This window comes from Ovis canadensis, chromosome 16 (assembly GCF_042477335.2).
Source record: "Ovis canadensis isolate MfBH-ARS-UI-01 breed Bighorn chromosome 16, ARS-UI_OviCan_v2, whole genome shotgun sequence".
Classification (NCBI taxonomy): domain Eukaryota; kingdom Metazoa; phylum Chordata; class Mammalia; order Artiodactyla; family Bovidae; genus Ovis; species Ovis canadensis.
Window position 1 is genome coordinate 26,943,709 of NC_091260.1, and position 23,290 is coordinate 26,966,998.

General features: G+C 35.4%; 2 protein-coding genes across 4 annotated transcripts in view; one reads left to right on the plus strand and one right to left on the minus strand.

Moving 5' to 3' along the window:
* Nucleotides 1–1,054: 1,054 nt before the first annotated feature.
* PPWD1 (peptidylprolyl isomerase domain and WD repeat containing 1) lies at nt 1,055–22,225 on the minus strand. The gene is made up of 11 exons (XM_069556291.1): nt 21,972–22,225; nt 18,582–18,684; nt 16,807–16,907; nt 16,550–16,670; nt 13,398–13,845; nt 9,197–9,387; nt 8,173–8,362; nt 5,263–5,444; nt 4,021–4,102; nt 2,918–3,100; nt 1,055–1,360 (listed from the first exon to the last, which is right to left on the minus strand). The coding sequence occupies exons 1-11, from the start codon at nt 22,159–22,161 to the stop codon at nt 1,217–1,219; spliced, it is 1,935 nt and encodes a 644-aa protein (XP_069412392.1). The 5' UTR covers nt 22,162–22,225; the 3' UTR covers nt 1,055–1,216.
* The window catches only part of CENPK (centromere protein K), a 37,057-nt gene continuing 35,882 nt past the window's right edge, over nt 22,116–23,290 (plus strand). For 2 of the 3 annotated variants that reach the window (XM_069556303.1, XM_069556305.1), the window contains exon 1: nt 22,116–22,373. The gene's annotated coding sequence lies outside the window, so the exon portion shown is untranslated. The remainder of the gene's footprint in view (nt 22,374–23,290) is intronic. The other variant, XM_069556304.1, reaches the window with a different exon arrangement.

The window sequence follows — 23,290 nt, forward strand, 5'->3', positions numbered from 1 at the left end:
CCTGTAAGTCCTTAAAGAGTTTATTTGGAAAGTAGAAGCAGTGATTCTGAATAGTTATGGAGTAATTTATGAGGGTGAATGAAGAAATCAGTTTAAGACTTAAACTCATATTGCTCTAATTTCTACTAATCTCTCCCTTGTTAGATGTTAACATTTTTACTCAGTATATAGTTTTTTTGATGATATATTTTGTAAGATGAGATACTATAACCTGAAGACAAAAATTGTTTAGCTATATTAGAAAAATGATGTGAAAATAGTAAATGAACTATTATATAAAACCATGGACTCAGGTATTCATTTATTCTGATTCTTTTATTTGAAGAATATTTCATAACTATTCAGGAATTTAACACTTTTGACCAGAGGAACTCCCTATTTATTGAAGTTTTGCTTACTACTTACTTAGACTCTTGAGAGTCCCTTGGACTGCAAGGAGATCAAACCTGTTGGTCCTAAAGGAAATCAGTCCTGAATATTCATTAGGACTGATGCTGAAGCTGAAGCTTCAGTCCCTTGGCCACCTGATGCAAAGAACTGACTCATTGGAAAAGACCCTGATGCTGGCAAAGATTGAAGGCAGGAGGAGAAGGGGATGACAGAGGATGAGATGGCTGAGTGGTATCACCAACTTGATGAACATGAGTTTGAGCAAGCTCCAGGAGTTCGTGATGGACAGGGAAGCCTGGCGTGCTGCAGTCCATGGGATCAGAAAGAGTTGGATACAGCTAAGCGACTGAACTGACTGAGTGCTCAAAAGACAAAATTATTTGGCTTGAAAGACAAACCTTGTAAAAAAGGAAATGTTACATCACCAAAGATGCCCTTTATTAAGATCTAAGAAAACATGTTTCTTAAAAGAAACATTTGAGGGCAGACTATTTGGCATATCTTTAAAAAGCTGAGGAACAAATGCATACCATTCTCATTATTTAATATGGTTTTTAAGACTCTTGAGAAATTATGTATAAAGAGTGCTATTTGCCTGAGTTTTAGTCCATTTGAGTTTATTACCTCTTAGGATGAGAAATACTGCAAGAAAACTCAAAGGCAGAGCTTTTAAAAAATAGCCTTTAATGAAAAATACACAAATATAATACTGAATTCCTGAAACATGATTTGTACATTCAGCAAACCTTGAGCTTCCTTATGTAAAATAATCCTGTGTTTAATGTATGTGTATTTTTATTTACATAGACAATGAGACAAATCTATTTTACTTAACAGTAATATTTATGATGCTGACATCCTCATAGGGCTTATCTGTTTTGGGATTGACTTTGACGTTGGAGATCCTTTGTACGACTTCCATTCCTTTAGTCACTCGTCCAAACACTGTGTGCTTATTATCAAGCCAAGGCTGTGTTGGAGGACAGACAGAAAATCTTGGTAAACCCTAAATTCTTAAATCATGCCCTCTGGATGAGCAAATTAAAAAGAATTAAACTTTGGCTTCATTAAAAAATATAATTAAGATTATTTTCATTTAGCAGCTTTTAAGAGTAGTTCCCATGTTATAATAAAAATAAAAAAGCATAGTTAAATATTTAATATCTGCATCTTTTTGATCAAAGGGAGCTGGGAGATGTTTGCTAAAGGTAAGTTTCTTTGCAGTAACCTTACCTGCACAAGAAGCAGTCTGGAATACTTAAAGCAGCATGTGCTCTGGCATCAGAGATAGGAGTTCAGACTCTGGCTCTGCTACTTATTTGACCTTTGGCAAGTTCATCAGGTCTCACTGTTTCCTCACCTATTTTTTTAAAACTTGCTTCCCTGGTGGCTCAGAAGGTAAAGAATCTGCCTGCAATGCAGCAGACCAAGGCTTGATCCCTGAGTGGGGAAGATCTCCTAGAGAAGGAAATGGCAACCCACTCCAGTATTCCTGTCTGGAGAATCCCATGGACAGAGGAGCCTGATGAGCTACAGTCCATGCGGTTGCAATGATACTAGAAGTATTGTGAATATTACATGAGATCATGTACCTGGCAGACAGACAGTAGTTATAAATTGTTTTCTTTAATTCTAAAAAAAGTTTTTGTAATTTTGTAGAACTGCATAGCAACAGAGCTAGATATTCTTACATGTATTTCATCAAAGCTACAGTGTCATTGATTAAAAAGAAACTTTGGCTTCATTTTAAAAATAATTTAAAAGATATATTTTCACTTAGAAGCTTTTAAGAGTAGTTCCATGTTATAATAAAAACTAATAAAAGCTTAATGTTTAATATCTGCATCTTTTAGATGAAAGGGAGCTGGAAAATGCATTTTGATTTCAGAGATAGAAAAATGTGGGAAAAACTGTATTAAAATCGGGAATTCTTATACCCTCATCCTACTATTCTAAAGATGAGGAAACAAGCCCAGAGGTAGAATAATTTGTTTTGGATTGTCCAAGAAATAGTGCAAAGCTGACTTAAACTCAGCTTTATTTATTATAAATAATAAATTATTTAATAATTTATTATTATTTATTGGCCTGAATTACAAAAGTACTGATTATAAAGTCTTGTTAGGTAATTTTCCATTTTCCTTTCTAAATTGTTTTCATTTTTATATCCTAGCATATATAAATAATAGAGAATAATAAAGCTCTCTTTTCCACTGAATTCACTCTCTTAGATCAAAGCCGATGAATCTTTGGCTTAAATTCACCTGGAAAATGCCTCCCAGGTGGCGCAAGTAGAAAAGAAACTGCCTGTCAATGCAGGAGAGATAAGAGACATGGGTTCGATCCCCGAGTTGGGACGATGCCTGAGTTGGGACAATCCCCTGAAGGAAGCATGGCAACCCACTCCAGTACTCTTGACTGGAGAATCCCATGGACAGAGGGGCCTGGCAGGCTACAGTCCATCGAGCTGCAAAGAGTCAAACATGACTGAAGCGACTTAGCACACACACATGCATGTTCTACTTACTGTTGGTACTACTGTTATGAAAAACTGGGATCCATTAGTATTCGATCCGGCATTGGCCATGCTGAGTGTATATGGTCTGTCATGTCGTAATGTTGAATGAAATTCATCTTCAAATTCTCCTCCCCATATACTTTCTCCTCCCATACCAGTACCTGTTGGATCTCCTGTCTGAATCATGAAGCCCTTAACAGAAAGTAGACAAAGTAGTATTACACACATTACATACGTGTATGCTTTGGAGTCGTATGTTTGTCAAGAGTGCTTTATATTCAATAAAATTTTAAGTCATTCTGTAAACTCATTTTAAAGTAAACCCTTGCTTATACTTTAGATTATGTATTTTCATTGCATAACTGCCACCTTATCTCAGTGATGGAAACAAAAGTGTAAAGGTCTTTCCATTTATAGATAGGCACTATCTCACTCAGTAATCTAATTAAAGCCAATTAATAGTGTAGATAAGTTTTAGGATCTTGTTTAATGTGTTAGGTCTTACATAATTGGCCCACTCTTTTCTCTCCCCTTTCCCTAGACACTCTGAATGTCCTAGTCAGTCACTTCACTAATTCCTTCAGAAATCTGAAATCTAATTTTTCCTTCCGACATTTCTTCTGCCATTTCTGACCTGCCAGTAATCAAGAACTACCTCACTGCTCCATACATTTCATGGAATGTTGCTCAACAAAATCCTGGCTTGAATTCATTCTGTTCATCAGGTATTAGTGATAGTTTTCACAGATAAAGTGGCAACATGGCTCTTCTAATACTTAATCATCTAGATCTAGACCTTATCTAGCCACTAAAAACAGGTTACCTTGGCTACTGATTTGATCTCAGCAAGACCTTTTACTCATTACCTGATCCTTTGCTTTAACTGCTGACAAAAACTGCTGCAGTGTTTCTAAAAAGGCTACCCTGCTACTGTTCCTATCCTTGATTTTATATCTGATTTTCATGATCATCCATTATTCTTGTGACTTCCATAGTCCATTTTTCCTATTCCTAATAAAGTGCTAAGTGTGAATGAGATTCCTTAGGTTCTAAACCTCTTGTTATACAATGACATACTTTTCCTTAAATCATATAAAATTTGCATAACTTACCTTAATTATGCGGTGAAATGTGTGTCCATTATAATAACCATTTCTGCTGTGAACACAGAAATTTTCCACGGTCTTAGGGCACCTAGTGAGACATATTAAAAATATGAAAATTTAATGGAGCATGTTAGGAAAGTTTTCTTTGTAGTTAGGCTTCCCAATGGTATTTTCAGAATCTTCTGAATGTTTCGGGACAGTCTTTTTTTTCATAATTTCTTCTGATCTCAGTAGAAGCAAGAGTTGACAGGGCATATAGGCAGTAGCCTGTTCTTATAGTTTATATAATATACCATCTTTACATCACAACTGCTTATTTTACTTGAATTTGAGAGTATTTAGGTTCCAAAGTCATTTAGTATTTTTAAAAAATATAACCACAGCACCATAACCCACTGTATATAGTTCCTGGGAAAGGTAATTTTCTTATAAAAACAATGTTATAGTATGGTGACATTTCCTGACCAAGAACTTATTCACTGCTATGATAGCTACTAAATTTAATAAACTTTAAATGATAGTCACACACTCAGATACACTTTCTAAATAATATTAACTAATCTCATGAAATGATTTAATACTGTATATTATCATATAATAGCTCCCAATGCTGAGAATGGCAGAGAGAATCAAGAGAATCTTGTACCAACCACATCAGGGAGTAGGCTTAGTGGATGCATGGGTTCTGAATACTTAAAATGAGATAGTCCAGGTGTTTTGTCTGGTTGGACATAAAACATTCATATCAAAATAACAAAGTACTTTTAAAGCAAGGCACTGTACAAGAGGTCTTCTTTTGGATCGAGAATAACCAGTCGTATCGCATTGTATTTGGTATTGTATGTTCATTCTGCAAACTCAAATGTCAGGAAGGAAAAATAATTATCCTCCCCTTAAAGATTTGAGAGGAAAGCCAGTTATAACAAGTGAGCCACAAAACCTATAGTTGGCATGTGTAGTTGATGGTAGCGGTAATATATATTTGTATGTCAATCTATAATTTACATTCAGCACTGTCATATCTACTATATTTTGTCCTCATAATAATAAACCTGTGAAATATGTTTATGTATGTATAAAATTTTCACATTTTCTAATGCAACAATTATCAGAGAGCTTAGGAAGATGCTTTATCTAACAGCTCAATTTTTCAAAATACTTTTAAGTCAAAATAACAAGAAGTTGCAGTTTCCTCAAATATATACATTTACACTGGTATTTACTTATGACAACAGAAACAGTACATACTCAACAGGAAAGAGTTTGATGTGAATGTCTCCCATGCTTGTGTGGATAATGGCACTATCTGACACTCGTTTAGGTCCCTCAGCTTGAGTAGCTGCCATGACTTCTTCTTTAGAAGGTTTCTCATTAAAAACATCTCGGTCAGAATCCGCACTTTTTGTATCTTCTGGTTCTCGTTTAGTAAACTCAAGGAGGAAAATAAAAAGTGAGTAAATCAATTAAATTTTTCATCTGTTTAAAATTTATGAACAAGAAAATTACATTTCTAATGAAGTATTTGAGGAAACTAAGAATTTACATCAGAATAAATGCTTATTTCAGGAATTGCTTCCAATCATAGGACATGCAAGGCAGCTAAATTTCTACATTTGCCTAATGAGAAAATTCATATGATGAAGATGAATGATTTCAAATGGAATTTAATTTCTTTTTTGGTGAAAATTTTTTTGAGTACCCATTTAAAAATAGGCAGTTCTGAGGTAGCTCTCTGCTTCTGCCTTCTAGTATGTCCTACCTAACCTGCCATCTATTGCTTACTTTTCACTATTTAGATTGCCTGGGTTTGAATTGTAGTTTGCCACTTAACTAGTTATATGGGTTTGGGGAAGTAAATTCATTACTTTCATTTCCTTACTCATAAAAGAAGATAATAAAAACTACCTCAAAATGACACCTGATATGAAGATTAAATGAAGGATATAAAATGTTTAGAGAATAGTGCCTGACACAGAAGGCAATATATACATATTAATAATTGTTATTACTATGAACAGGACCTGGTACTGGTAGGATGAGGATTCAAAGATGAATCAGCAGTGGACCTTGACCTCTTTTTTTTTTGACAGAGTCCCATCTGATCTATCTAAACCTTGAAGCTTGGAAGAAAGGATGTACAGTACATTTTGAGTGAAGCAGAAATCTCAGGATCCTCAAGGTCTATAGAAAATTAAGAAAAAACTTTCAGTTGTTAAAATTCTGGACTTCTAAAGGCCTATTTGTTTTATTTGACTCTCAGTAAGCAGAAATCTTCTCTCCCTGAGAAAGTGGATGTTAACTGATCTCCAGGAAGGTCAGTCTAGTGCCCAGACTCTGTTTTGCCTATGTCAGTCCTTGGTCTACTTGGATCGATTCCAGATAAAGGAACAACTAAGCCAGGATGTCACTGCTTTAGCATATTTTTCTCCAGTTACCAAAGAATGACATGTCTGTTTCACTATTTAATTATATGAATTTTAAAAATTATCTTGATTTAGTTCACATATAGAACTATTAAAGTTCAAATTTTATACAATCTTTTATTTTATGGTTATTTTATGGTACTGGATTTGAAAAAAGGGATATAAAATTTGCATATATGAATACCATTTTAGTTTTAAGAATATGTACATCTAATAATTCATGAAAATGTTAGCAGTATAAATACTCAGTGAGTGACTTAATTTTTTATTTTTCTATTTCTTCAGAGTTTCTAAGGAACATGTGTGGTTTAATCAAACATAAACTCTGGGGAAAGACAATTTTTAAATAAAGTGGATGGAAAATTAAATTTAGTGTATATTAAGAACTGTCTTTTATGACTTCTTTTTACCTTCAAAAAATTATAGGTAATAACAAGAAAAAGTATTTTTCTTTAACATATATATTAATAAATCTTTAGCAGTGAATTTGAAAGTTTATAAGCAAAATTCTTATCTTAAAAAGATATATCCCATTTTAGGCTAAAAGAAAAATATTGGAGTAGATAAACTGCTATTTCGCACATTTACCAAATGCTGGTAACCTTTAAAGCCTCACAGCTGCTTGTAAATTGTCAGACGAGCGAATGAATGAGTATACTATAATGGGTCAGATAATTCACCAAACTCTGTGGAGTTTGGTATGTGACGAAAACATAGTGCTCTGTATTTATGGATTTTATATTATCTTGAGGAAGAGAAGACAGTGTAAGGGACTCCTCCCCACCCCTTGAAAATAACAATTATTCCAGAAAGTGTGACATGTACACAAGCAGGCACACCTATTCCAGACTTGATGTCAGGGGAAGACTTCCAAGCTGGGATCTGAAATATGAAGAGGAACCGGGGAGAGGTTTGTGGCTGACAGAAGGAATAACCTGTGCAAACACCACCAAGTAAAAATAACATCAAGTCCTGCACATGGGGTCAAGTTCAGTATAGGCAATGAACTAAAAATGAAGAAAGATAAACTAGGAGAGTGGTTAATATAGACAGATGGGGAGTCATTTAAGGATTTTAGGCAAAAGAATAATCACACCTGGGTTTTAGAAAGTCTCTAAGCATGAAAGACAGATACAGACGCAGAGGTCTCTACACTTCAGATTTTTCTGCTTGACTGAACAATATTAGAACAGTGTTATTCCTAGATGGCTTAGTAGTTTGATTTTGAGCCCAATCTTACTTAACATGCAAAGTACTTTTAATTTCCAGAAAAAAAAATCTCTTAGGAATGTATACCACGGTAGCATCATTACAATGGAATCAAAAGGTGAAAAAAGATCTGTATCTAGAGAAGGAAATGTGCAAGTCATGTTGAAGAGTAAAAGGTGAATAATACTAAAATAGAAGAATTTTTAAAAGTCCACAGGAAAATCAATTTTGGATGCAATTATTACCACAGCCATTTACTTCCTATTGTCTTAGACAACACAAGTTGTAGAAACTAGGTTGAAAACTAGTTCAAAACCAGATGTAAAACAGTACAGAAATACTTAAACAAACCCTAGTTAAAGATTCTACAATACTAATGTTATAAGATGGTATTCTGGTTGTTTAGAAAATCTGCTATTATGGGCAACATTCTCTTCAGTTGAAAACACAAGTTAAAAAAATAAAACTCCAATCAAACTGGAAGAAACATTAAAGACTATCTCCTGTTATTGATACTTCCACATACCATATAAAATCTATTCTTTTTGAAGGATGTACAGACTATTGTTGGGTCAGCTTGAATATTCTGAAGAACAGGGTTTTCAGAAGCTTTCATTTCTATAGTAGTTGCAGCACGATGTTTTTTGGCTATTCCCTGGAACAAAGCCAATTGCATCACTCTAATATTTTCTTGCTTGCCTAAGATCCGCACACAACTGGAAAATACATATAATAAAATTATTAGGATTAACTCCAATTATACCAACTTTGCAGATAAAAGCTAGAAATCAACTATCTTTTATTTTTGTACAAAATAACCAGTAAAAGATTTTTAAAAAGTATTTTTCTGCCTCTCCCACTCCCCCCAAAAAGTTATTTTAAATTGGTAGGTATTTATAATTTTCAGATTAAAAAAAATAATTTATTTAAACAGTTTTAACCTATCCCTATCATTTTAATCTTTCTTCAAGCCTTCAAAGATTCTGTATTGCCAAGAACTACAATATAAATTTGTTTATATGTGAAAATGTACAGTACAAGACTGTTTTCCTTTAAATATACTTTAAGTTCTTTTCATTTACATTCAGTGATAGTATCTGATTATAGCAATTTTGTTCTAAGACCAAATGGGCTGTTTGTACAAAAGGCTTATTGTGGTTTCATGCATTTTAACTTCTGATTTTATGTCTAGCAGGATGTAATGCTGAATTCTGTGGTTAAAATATTTGGCAACATTTAACATGAAACGGGCTAATTTAAATCAATAAGCAAAAGACAGACTGAAACTTGTTAAAAAAAAAACACAACAACTTGCAACTATGCATATCTTTCTTCCATTTCTTTAACAAACATGAGTGGAAACTTTTTACATAAGATTATAAACAACCAAAAGACCACAGAAAAATCCAGTCAAAACATTTGGTTAAGTTTAGACATCTGGGACCATTCCACTTGTCTTGGAACAAACAAAACTCCCATTGTTTCCCCAAAGGAGGAAATGGTCCTTTAGAAGTAAATTTTTAAAAAGCATATGTGATATTAAAGCTTACCGGTTTGTCTCTACGTTTATAACTTTAATGCCCAGCATTGTTCCATACAGCACGAAGTGTCCAGTTTCATCAAAAACTATATTTATTAATCTTACTGCATCCACCTTCTCCAATTCACGTTCTACAGCCATCCGTCGACCAAATTCCATGTCTGGTAGCTGTTGCCTCATCTGCTGCAGTTCAGTAAACATCTAGGAAACAAACCATTTATTAACAAAAATAATGTTACATGATAAAGGGAAGGAGAATTTAAATAAAAGCAGAGTGTCCATTAATAGCCACTGACAGTTTATGTGCTTATATATTTTCTTAAGTACTCTATAAACACTATAAGCAGGAATTGAATTACAAAATTCAATCATAAAAAATAGTATTTATACTAACTCGTTATTTTAATAAAAAAAAATGAGTTAATGTAACTACTGCTTTTTCTGCAGAAACAATATATCTGCTGCATTTTATAAGCCACACACAGAACTTTCCAATATAAACCATATATGTAATTTTAAATTTTTTAGTAGCTATGTTAAATGAAGTAAAAATGAACATGAAATTAATCTTTTATTCAACCCAATATATCTAAAATATTATCAAAAGACATTAAGCAAAATCAATAATACAAAAAAGCAAAATAAAGACATTAAAATATTAAGCAATATTTAAAAACTGAGATCTTTTTTCCTTCTTATACTAAGTCTTTGAAGTCCAGTGTGTATTTTACACTTTTAGTCCAGCTCAATTTGGACTAGTCACATGCCAAGTGTTCAGCAACCCTATGTGGCTAGTGGCTATTAAGCTGCACAATGCAGATATGGACTGTGAGACCTTGTTCCAGGATCATGGACCTGCCATTTAACAAGCACTCGATTTTATTTTTTATGATTTCACTAACTTATAACAATTTCATATTTCAGAAAATGTTTCAAGTTGTTTTGGAGCATCACTATATATTTAGATTATCATTAGGTAAATGTGATTTAGGATTGATGAATTTTATGAGTGCCCTTTAGTTTGGATATTTGGTTTACTTTTCTTTAGATATTAATATACAACTTTCAAGATAAGGGTCAGTTACTATGTACAGTCACACTACCAGCCTCCCCAAAGATGTGATCTTTACATTCAGTTTCCCCAACATTTAGGGCATAAAACTGCAGAAATCAAAAGTGGCTAGATTGCGAATGAAAAGAGGTCAGTCAGGCTTATGTCCCATCTACTACTTTTTTTCATGCTTGCATTAACAAAATCTCTGGTTTTTCTAGATGTGGAAAGAACAACAATATACGTTAACTCCAGAAATGAAAAGGAGGTATACATGTTAGGGAATAACATTAGGGTTTCTTGTTACTCATTTGCCAGAAATAGCCTAGATGCTAGACTACATTTTTGTAGTATGGGAGCCTTGACTATTTTGCTAGAAAGAAGATTCATTTTCAAGAAATAAAGTTTATAGATGGTGATCTGCCCATGTAAAAGTAATAAATGCTAATCTAACCTTTCAAGCACATTAGTATCTTTTAAAAAATTAATTTAATTGGAGGATAATTACTTTACAATATTGTGGTGATTTTTGTCACATATTGACATCAATCAGCCACAGGTGTATGTGTCCCCCGATCCTGAACCCCCCCTCCCACCTTCCCATCCCATCCCTCTGGGTTGTCCCAGAGCACCAGCTTTGAGTGCCTTGCTTCACGCATCAAACTTGGACTGGTCATCTATTTCACATATGGTAATAAACATGTTTCAATGCTATTCTCTCAAATCATCCCACCCTCACCTTCTCCCACAGAGTCCAAGTCTGTTCTTTACACCTGTGTCTCTTCTGCTGCCTTGCATATAGGATCGTTGTTACCGTCATTCTAAATTCCATATATATGCATTAATATACTGTATTGGTGTTTTTTTACAATATTCTAGCTTTAATAGCTGCATCTCTTACCATCTCATCATCTCTGTATGGCCATATGCAGTACTCCTGATTAATAAAATACCAAAAGATACAACTTCACACCATCCAATTAAATTTGTCTATTAAACTAGGACTCTTAACTAGTTAGAACCCTTAACATGGAACTAGGAGATACCAGTCATTAACTAACTAGTAACTAGCATTATTACTAAATTAATTGGCATTTACACCCCCTCTTTTTTGGGGGGGGGTGGCAAACTCCCTTATCCTGAATCTCAACTTCTGTTCTATACTTTGCTACTGATCTTATCACAATAATCCTATAATTTCAACAAATATTAAAGACAATAATGAAATAGAGTGAAATCAACAGCTCAGAGTATATGTGTTAAATGATTTGTATCCAGAGAATAGATTTGTTTTCTAAGGAATCTAGGAAGAATTGCAAATTGTGAAGAGTTTTAAAATTATAGTTAAGTTGAAGCCACCATTAAAGAAAACATCACAAGGTTTCTCCTTTTCCCAAAAGCATAATGGAAAGTTATATTCTTCCAATAAGAAAATGAGTTATGAGGATAAGTTGACTAGCATACAAACCTTCCCTTTTGTCTGGATTCATATTCCTTCAGGCAGCTAATTCACCCAACTTATTACTACATCTCTAATAAGGTGACAGCATTTTTAAGTACTTAATGCAAGGAATCTATTATAAACTGGTGGCTAAAAAGACTGTAGAACTGACACTGTTGTACAATAAACACTATTGTTACAAAGATTTGACCCACAGACTTTTGGAGAATTCAACATACCCATAGCAGTTAGAGAACCACAAGATGGAAACATGATGAGACTCAAATATCCACAAAACCAATTATCTTTGCATGGATTAAAAACTCATTCTACAGCTACATGCTCTAATAAATACTTTTTTTCTTCCCCGTTTCTTGGCTATGCCAAAAGGCATTCAGGATCTTCATTCTCCAACCAGGGATTGAACGCATGCCCCCCTGCAATGGAAGTGCTGTGTCTTAACCACTGAACCACTAGCAAAGTCCCAATAAATTCTTGTTAACAGTTAATTATGTGTCAGGTATCATTCTTAGTGCTGGAGATTCAATCACAAGCACAACAGATACAGGACCATAAATGACACGCAGTTTAATCTACTGGGGGAGGGGGTGATACACATTAATCAAATAATAAGATCAAATATTCTAAAAGAAAATAAATAGTGATACACTACCACATTAAAAAAATATAAGTAGTCTGAGACTGGAAGAATAGTGGAAGATCACTGGGGGAAATGATTCTTTGAGATTTGAAGGATGAGTTCAATATGTAAGGGGAGGAATGAGGATTAATGGGACTAGGGGTCACTCCAAGCAGGAGGGACAGCATATGCAAAGGCGCTGTGGTGGGAGACATCAAGAAACTGAAAGAAGGCCTGACTAGGTACAGTAGAGGCAGGGAGGGAGGTGATTTACAGCAGGTTGAAGTGGAAGGGAGGGGTACAATACGGTAGGCCATGATTTTGGTCTCGCTCCTAAAAACAACAGGTAGCCACTGAAATAATCAAAGGATGACATGATAAGATAATGTATTTTTAAAAGATTCCTCTGGGTGGAGCATGGATAACAGGTTAGGAAGAAGCTAGAATAGATTCAGAGAGTAGGCCACGCAACAGGCCAGGCAACAGATTATGAGCTAGGGTAGTCACAGCTGTGCTAAAAGGAAATGTATGTATTTAAAGTATACGTAGAAAATAAAACTGACAGGACTGATGATGAATTAAACAGACGGGTAAGGAAAAACAGTTAAAAATGACTCAGATTTCTGGCTTGTGCAAGCAGATACATATTGGTGCCATTCATGAAAACAGCAAAAATAAATAAATAAAAGGATAGGGACAGGTCTGTTTATAATAGAAGGCTGGAGAAATAAATTTTTAAGTAGTCATATAGAAGGCAGGAGTGAAAAGAATGAGAAGAGAAGGAGGCCTAGCATGGGTTTTGAGGATCTCAAAAGAATGAGCTTTCAAACAACAAAACTACAAAAACAGCCATATAACTGTAAGAAAAACTGGCTCAGAAAATATCACATCATAAACCTAGAGAAGAGAGTTTTAAAGAGTAACAATGCAAGACAGCACATAAACAGTATCTTTAATGTGATAAGCAAATTAATCATCAATCTAAATGTCCATGTCCAGAAAAAAATCTTTTAAGAAACAGCACAAACTAAAGACATTTTCAGAAAAGCAAAATCTGATTAAATTTATATGGCACTTACACTTAGTGATTCATCAAAGACTCTCATGAGTTTTCCAGTTAAGAATCTGAAAATTCTAACTTTTCTGTCAGAACCAATAGTGGCTAATTTCTTCCCATCAGGTGAAAAACATATGCTGGTTGGATAAGCCTTGCACTTGGCAAATTCATATAAATCTGTGTCAGTTTTATATTCCCAATTCACATTTTTGGGGAATTTATACTCATAAGGAGGACCAGTCCAGTATTCAATCATTCCAGATTTGTCAGAAGACACTACTGCTTTGTAAACTGGGTTTAGCCGTATCTGAGTAAGAGGTGATGTATGGAGTTTGTCAAAGATATGCAGTGGCTGGTTATCTCCTCGACCATCATAAATGAAAATTTTTCCTGTACTTTTCTCAGAAGCAGCAACTGAAGATATGGCATCCCCCGGGCAATAGATCCACTCACACTGTCCAGGGAAATACCTAAAATAGTAAAGAATTGAGGGGGATAAGAGGAGGCCAAAACAAGTCATAAGCATCCTTACTCAGTCCCATCACTAAAAAACGTCCCTGCAGTGATTCAGCCAGTTTTAGATTCTTTGATCAAACATAGCAGCGAGAAACAGAATGGGGAAAAATAGGAAAAGTTACTAATTTTTCTCTTTCTGACCTCATAAATGAATGATGATAACTTCTGAGGACTGATCAAACCACAGGAAGAGAACTCACACAGCAAGTATTTACAAGGAAACTGAAACAGACCTGGTTCTTAAAATATTCTGAGGCATTTTTTGTTTTGTTTTGATCTCGAATCGATGTCTCTGTCTATGTATGTGCTATTCTAAGTCACTTCAGTTGTGTCCGACTCTTTGGGACCCAATGGACTGTAGCCTGCCAGGCTCCTCTGTCCGTGGGATTCTCCAGGCAAGAATACTGGAGTGGGCTGCCATGCCCAGGTCCTCCAGGGGATCTCCCCTACCCAGGGATCAGACATGCATCTCTTATGTCTCCTGCATTGGCAGGCAGGTTCTTTACCATTAGCTCCACCTGGGAAGCCCCTGTCTATGTATACCCTACTTTTAAATAGGTTACCATGTTAGTATACTTTACAAATCCATTCTTGAAATATTTAAGGTCAAAATATTTTAGTCATGGCTTTGCTCAAAACAAAAATGTTCTGATATCACTCTCTCATTATCAGTAGCTTGATCTCAATACTATGAGCTTTGAACGTGTTACCTGATAAAGTGTAAAAGAATTGGACAGATGTAATCAACATACTAAATTTATATATTCAATTGTGTGTTGTCTCCTTCAAAATCATTAGTCTGAGAAGCTACAGTTTCTCCAATGACAGAGCTAATGCTCAATATTTTTTGAGGACTCTCAGAATTTCTATAAAATCTTAAAAGACACAGGCATAGCTTGGAGATGTTGCAGGTTTGGTTCCAGATCACAAAAATTGAAAATTGCAATAATGTGAGCCATATAGATTTTCTTTGGTTTTCCAGAGCACAATAAAAGTTTGTTTACACTACCTGTATTTCTACTGAAGTGTGCAATCACATTATGTCTAAAAAATTACATGTATATATACATATCTTAATTTAAAAATACTTTATTGCTTAAAAAATGCTAATTATCATGTGAGGCTTCGGCCAGTTGTAATCTTTTTGTAACAGTAACATCAAAGATCACTGATCACTATAACAAATATAATAATAATGAAAAATGAAATATTATGACAATTACTAAATGTGAAATAATGACACAAACTGAGCAAATGCCTTTGGAAAAATTGGTGAGTACAGACTTACTCCATCCAGGGTTGCCACAAACTTGTTATTTGTTAAAAAAAAACAAAAAAACCAAAACCCAGTGTGTGCAAAGTGCAATAAAACAAGATATGCCTGTTCTCTTTCAATACCTTCAAAGGTGGCAAATGTTCAACATATATTTGATTTAAAAAACAAACAGCTAAAGTCTGGGGGAAACAAAGCTGGGAATATGACACATATCAATAGGTATTTCTATTTGTAGTCAAAAAATAAGCTCTTATCATAAATAATGAGACTAACTTCTTTTAGTGGTTCATAAACTGGTTTTGAAGGAAATTCCCAAAAAGTACTGTCACATACTGAATTGTGTAGTTCTAATCCCTACTTTCCTCCAATTCACATGGTGAAGCCCTCATCCCCAAAGTTACTGTATCTGGAGAAAGGGTTTTAAAGAGGTAATTAAATGAGGTCAGAAGGTGGGGCCCTAATCCAACAGGCCTTGGCCTTCTAAGAAGTGGAAGAGCAAAATATTTCCCTCTTTCCCCTGTACTTAACAAGGACAAAGTGTGAAACCCATAAGAGTCCTCACCAGAACACAAACACTGTTAGAACAATGATTTTGGACTTTTCACCTCCAAAAGTTTTGGACTTTCCAATCTCCTCATCGGAAAAGACTCAGATGCTGGGAAAGATTGAAGGTAGGAGGAGAACAGGACGACAGAGGATGAGATAGTTGGATGGCATAACTGACTTGATGGACATGAGTTTGAGTGGGCTCTGGGAGTTGGTGATGGACAGGGAAGCCTGGCGTGTTGCAGTCAATGGGGTCACAAACAGTCGGACACAAGTGAGCAACTGAGCTGAACTGAACCTCCAGAAGTGTGAGAAAATATATTTCTGTTGCTTAAGCTACGCATTCCATGGTCTTCTGTTTAATTTCGTTACTGCACAGTCTAACCACATAGTTTGGGTATCAATACACTTTAAAGTTTAAAATCACCAACAATTCCAAAAATGCACATAAGCCTTATAAAAACACAATGCTATATTACTGAAATAAGCATTACTAGGAAGTTAATTTAAATGCCAGTAAATTAGACATGAGGGATGCTCATTAAATTATTAAGTAGTATAAAATAGATATAATTAATCCTTGCTATGAGGCTACTTGGACATTTCTGTTGTAATTAATGACAAAACTCACAGCAGAAGCTCACAAACAACATCATAACAAAGATTCATAATATTTAATTTTCCCAAGCAAAATCTAAAGGCACATTTTTTAAAGGAATGGTAATATATTCTGTTTAGAAATACCTATGAAATGGTGAAGTTTAGTTCAAAAATTCTTTCATTAAGTTAAAAAAAAATATATATATATACACACACACACTTTAAAAAAGACTCACCCAAGCTTCAGCATATTGATCATGTCAAAGTTTACTACATCAAACACCTTCATTGCTTTATCATCACCCACGGAACAGAATAAAGCTCCCTCAGAGCTAACTGCAATACTCTCAATAACTCCTATTTAAAGAAACCAAATCAAAACATTCTAGTAAACATAAAAGAAATGGATATAATTAAAAGGAAAAAAAGTTTAAAAAGAAATTTTAATTAATACAGTTGAAATGAGAGCCAAAAAAAAGAGTGAAATTCTTACCTAGGTGACTACGAAAATGTTTAACAAATTCAATTCCCTCTTCTATTTTTTTCCAGAATTTAACATGTCCATCGTGACTAGCAGTAATAATAAAGTCTGTCCTGCATAAAAAATTATAGAAGTTACTTTCTAAAACAGATGCAAAAATCACTTTGTGCCCCCAAGCCAATCATTTACTGAGAATCTTGGACTCTTAAATAACAGATTACAAAAAAAATCTTCCTTTATACAAACCACTGTATCACTGTATTAGGGTAGACATAACATTGCAAAATTTGAAGCTCTTTTCTGGATATCATAACAGCTACTGCTGCACTAATCTTATTTATTTTTTACTGGTGTATAATTGCTTTATGCCAGTTGTGTTGTGTTAGTTTCTGCTGTACAGCAAAGTGAATTAGCTATATGTAAACATGTTCAATATTTCGCCTCTTTGTCACCACAGAGCACTAAAAAGAGTTCCATGCTGCACTAATTTTAAATCTAAGAGCTAGGATCAGGATTGAGGTAATCTTGACATTAAAAAAGTCTCACAAGGAATCACTAGTTCATAGAGTCCTTTAATGCTAAAATTACCCTACAGGCAGTCTTTTCACAGGGAAAATGTACTATCTTTCAGAAGGTGATAAATAATTAAATCCCAACATACAACTTACATATAAAGCAAAACTCAATGTAAGTTTGTTTTAGATATTATCCAAGGTATTTCGGTTAAGTACCAAAATTTTGTACAGGATAGTCTCTCATCAGTTATATAAAAAAAGAAACCATTTGTTGAAAGCTATTATATGTTGAGTACTCTACATACATTATCTTAGTTATAACCATGTTTACAACAACCCTATAAGGTGAATATTTTTCACCATCTTTTTAAAAATTAGGAAATAGTTTAAAAATGTTAAATGTATTTGCCCCAGGTCTGTAGCTGGAGAAGAGCATTCAATATTGGGTTTGCCTAACTTCAAAACACTAGGTTTCTATAAAATCTTCAAAAATCTTTCCATTATAGTCTGCTGCCTTAGGTTAACCAAAGAAACCTGGAGTGACAGAAAGCTAGTCCTATATGCTGCCTTATTAACTGACAACTTTCTACTAGGAAAAGAGCTAATATTTGGTCAAAATTATCCCATAAAAGGAATATAAAGATATTTAAATCTTTTAATTGTCTCTAAGAGATCAAGAATAAACTGATCCAAACAGCAAAGTAAATCATCTACTTCTTTCCATACTCATTGCCAATATCATCTCAGCTACCATCCTAATTCATCTATGATTACTGCCTCCTAATTGCTTTCTCTGTATCCATTTTTGCTGTGTTTGAATCCATTCATTTCACCACAACCACAGTGATCTTGAAGTTTACACACACACACAGACACATGTATACACATATGTGATGTTACTCTCCCAATCAGGTTCAAAATCCATACAAGATATAGAAAACTGTGGGATTTCTTGCATTTTTTCTCCAGCCTCAACTACCACTTAAACCCCTCTAAATCTGTTTCCTTATCTATAAAACGTAGATGAATACTACTTGTAAGACTGTTAAGATAAATGGGACAATTAATGAAAAAGCCTTGATACAGGACCTAGACATAATATGAGCTCAACAAAGAGCAGAGTATTACTATTCCTTCAGCTATTCAAAACCTCATTCAGCTATTTTAAAGATTCTCTGACATTTTCAGAAAAGTTACTCCTACAATTCACCTCAAAACTGAAGTATTTAAAAAAAACAATAAATTCTCAGAAAAGAATATAGATAGACTTACTTGGTGCATACCACATGGGTGATAACATCTCTATGCATGTAACTGCGCTCATACATGGATGCACTGGGGAGATTATCAAGATAGACTTTTTCAAACTCTAGAACTAAGGGAAAAAAGTAAAGGAAAATATTTTTAACAACTGGAACTAAATACTATTTTGTATTTTCTTTTAGATTTTAATTTCTCTCAATTCACACGTAATGAAAAAATATCCAGTGTCTGTTATGTCAGTTGTAACTTATTATTTCATTGTACTGAATAGCACCGTTGTTTATTTGGTCATGAATCATTCTCAGGTTTTATACAGATGCTTAACTGTGTCCCAGAACTTAAGAATTGAGTGGCTCTGGCTTAATATACAAGTTCCATTAAAAGAGAAAAACCTTAAGTTTCATTAAAGTATCACAACCAACTTTCCAACCATGTAGATCCAATTATTACTGCTAATTTAAATAAGTAGTAAGAGGTCAGAGGCCATCCAGAACATCTCAGTTTATCTTGAAGGCAGTGATCCTCTTTGAAGTCACTGATACTAGGTTTGAGTAAACGTAATAAATGCTTAGATTTCTGGAGCTGAGACAATCCTAGAGAACGTCCAGTTGAGTGATTCTCAAACTTTTTCCAAGGGCAAAACATTTTTAAGAGTGGTAATCTGAGGAAATATTTCATGGTATGAGCTATAAAAAACTTTACTAGTAAAAAGATGACATACTTGTTACCTAAAAACAATCCAATGATGGCCAAACATGCCCATAAAAAGTTTCTAAATTAAGCATGATCGTTTCATGGTTTTTCATCGCTGCTATTTAGCAAGCTCGAAGTTGTGTTCAACAAATTACTTCTCTCTTCATTTTCAGTAACAGAACTTCCATTTTTACATGGGAATATTGACATCTAGCTGTAGTCACCTCTAACTTTTCTGCAGTTAGGAGTGACTAAGTACCAATGAAATAAAAATGGAAGTGTTGTGTAACAGTCAATAAGTCTCCCTCAAGAGTTCTGCGGTTCTTTCTTTCCCCATCTGACAGTTTAAAACTGGGAGATAACCATCAAGGACAAACACGAGGTCCATATCCTAGTGATGCTGGAGCAGAAAACTAGGAAGAAACTTTGGAGCCTCCACACCAATCCCAGACTGTCTACTTTAGGACTTTTATCTTGTCATTTTGGATTTTTTTTCTTTATTTATTGTCATTTGGATTTTTCTGTAATATACAGCTAAATTTAATCCTGATGGATATTCCTTTTGCTGTTAGTTCACTTGTTGAACAGATATTTACTGAAAAAAAACTAGGTTCCAAGGGACATGGACATGAAGAGTTAACACTGTCTTGAGAAAACCATCATTGGTAGAGCCATATAATATATAATATATATATAGAGAGAGAGCCATATAAGGTAGAGCCATATAACCATTTATAGTATCTTTCTGAAAATGTGTACAAAAGTCCAATGTCCAAAGAACACGTTAAAGGGGATGGTTCCATTTCTACTAAGTTTTAAACCCTATCCTTTTAAATGAAATCTTCAGTGATATTTTTCTAACATTTCATACATGTTTTTGAATTTCAACTTTTTCTTCAAACTGAATACACTACTGATTAATTTGAATAAGCATTTCATTGTCTCAACTGTATTAAGTTTATAAGCTCTTTGTTCCCTAATGCTAATAATATCAGCATCTTGATATTTTCGGACTTTTCCATTTCCACCCATTTCCACAAAAAGGGACCTGATATCTAGTCCAAGAAAATAACTGTGAACATACACATAGTAATATTCATTCGTTCAAGACTTACTTTGTACCTGCTATATGGAAAGCACTGTACCCAGCACTGGAGCAAAATAGGCATGGTCTTTGCTCTTATATGCTTACAGTCTTAACAGTGAAGAGAAACATTCATCAGAAAATTACATGAATAAACATTCAATTTAAAAATGTAGCAAGTGCAATGAGGAACAATTGCTATGGAAACATTTAACTTAAAAGGCTTAGCAGTAAAAAAGGTAACTGCACTTTAAGGGTGTTAAGGAACAATATTCAAAAAAGTAGCTTCTTCAAAATTTGGATACATAAAATTTTGCTGTATCTGGATCCAAATTGTATTCAAAATTTGGAACCATAAAAATGTCACTCTGATAAATACATCTCATACTTATGATCAATGTACTTTAGAAACTCAGCCCAGACTGGAAAAGTCATACGTTTTCCAGAAAAAGTAATAGCTGAGCTAAAGGTTGAACGACAGTAGGTTAAGTGAAGTGGGTGAGGAAAATTATTCCAGGTAGACCCTGTGACACCCACGTACACATTCGCAGTTGTAAAAGGGCATGCCCCATTCTCTAGTGTTACAGTATGGCTTGGACAAAGAGTAAGGAGGATCAAGGATTTGAGAGAGGAAGTAATGGAAATGTGCTGAAGGAGGAATCATATCGAGCCTTACATGCTATATTAGGGAGTTTGGACATTGTTCTAATCAGAAATCACTTAAAATTTTTAAGTTGGAAGAGTAATTAAAGATTTGAGCTTTCAGAAAGATCACATTTTAATGGTCTTATACGTTTAAGGAAAACATTTCAAAGAACCTGAAAAATAAGAAAATTTAATGTGACCCTTTCACCAACATCTCCCCCCTTTTTTGGTGCACCCTTTTTATTTCATAAAATTTTGTCACTATTACACGCTAGTGGCAAAATGCTTCCTGCCATGATATCTCACGAGTATGCTTTGAAAAACACAGATCTTGGTTTCTGGATGAAAAACTTGTAATCCAGGAAAGTTTTGTAATCTTCAGAAAACTCATTAGTGGTGGAGTCAGGAATTAAATTATCCTTGCTAAGCTGCTAAGTCACTTCAGTCGTGTCCGACTCTGTGCGACCCCATAGACGGCAGCACACCAGGCTCCCCTGTCCCTGGGATTCTCCAGGCAAAAACACTGGAGTGGGTTGCCATTATCCTTATCTATTCCTTAAGACTCTAACCAGACACCACCTTCCCGGGTGGCCAAATACACTACCACCAGTCTTCAACTAAAAACCTGAAATAGAAAGTTTTCTTTTCCACATCTGCTAAACGGGGTTAAAACTTCCAACCTCATACGACAGCTGTACGGATTAAATGAGCGGTGCCTAACACGTTATGTAATGGCAAGTTAGCTTTAGCCTCTATTGTAACAAACAAGAGATTGTTAGATAACTATTAAAAAGACGCTTTACTCTGTCCAAATCACTATTTCGGAGTAGAGAACGGCCAGAAGTGGGAAGACGACCCTCTGTTCCGACGACACAAATCCCCACAATCACACACCCTCCGTTTTGGGGTCTGGTTTGAACTCTCCCACTCGGAGGACACAGTATTTCATCTCGCCCTGTGCCTGTCTCTGTAGCTACCTTTCCTCTTCTTCGCCAATGTTGCTTCTACAGGTAAAGGCCCAACCCAGCGCTCTTCATTTTCTTCTTCGTTCTCTTGAGGCACTGCCACTACCAGCTCTCGAGCGCTGAGTTCCGTTTTTTCCGGTTCCTCCGGGTCCCGGCGCCTTCTTCTTCTCAGCTGTGAATCACTACCACACTCGGCCGCCATGTTGTCCGAACCGTCAGAAAATGCGCGACACTCACCGCTCGGCTACCAATCCCGAAGCAGCGGCGCGGCCTTCTCGTCAGCGGCCGAGCAAGTTCCAGGATTGGCTGGAATGGGTGGAAGCAGATCCAATCAGCAATCAGCGCGCGCGTTCTGGGCCGTAGAGCCACTTCTGGAGTAGGCTGAGGCGGCCTGAAGTCTGTGGTGCGGAGGAGGTAAGCGTTTGGCCGGGAGAGCGTCGTAACCGGTGAAACTTCCTCCCGGGGTTGACAATTCCTAGGATATGGAGCTGCAGACCCCCACGGTGGGACCCTTACCTCCGAGAAACTGGATACCTGTCGTCCCACCAGGCCTGAGTCCCGTTCTTCTCCGGGTCTAGAATCCCACCGGTTATGAGAGAAAGACATAGGGGTGGGGAATTTGAAAGAACTAGTTAACTTTCGGGCCTCCCTTGAGATTTGCCAAACATCTTTTTTCCTGAGCTTCTTGATTCTTTCACACACAGTCTGAAGAAGATAATGAGCGCTTGTTACTGTGGGGGTTGAGTGGTGGGGCTGGGGAGTGGGGCGGGAGGGACTGGGGTGGGAGGGACTGGGCAGAAATCCAGTCACGCCGAAGTGGCCCAGGCAGGACCATTTACCTTCTGGTCTAGGTTTCCATTTCTTAGTGGGCTTCTAGACTTAAGCTCTCTTACTTAAAAATGATTTTTTTTACTCTGGTGAAAAAAACAAATATACAAAATTTACCATAAAAATTGAGATATAATTGACATGTTAGTTTCAGGTGTACAGTAGTAATGATTTAGTGTTTGTATGTTGTATGTATTGAGAAATGATCACCACAGTAAGTCGAACATCCATCATTATACATAGTTACAGAATGTTTTTTACCCCTGTGGTGAGAACTTTTTAAGTCTACTCTTCTTAGCAACTTTCATATATGCTTTCATATAGTATAATTTTCTGTAGTGACCGTTCTGTACATTATATTCCCATGACTTACTTATTTTGTAACTAAGTTTGTACCTTTCAACCCTCTCCACCCATTTAGATACCACATGTAAGTGAGATCATGTGGTATGTCTTTCTCTGTCCAACTTATTTCACCTAGCATAATGCTCTCAAGGTCCATT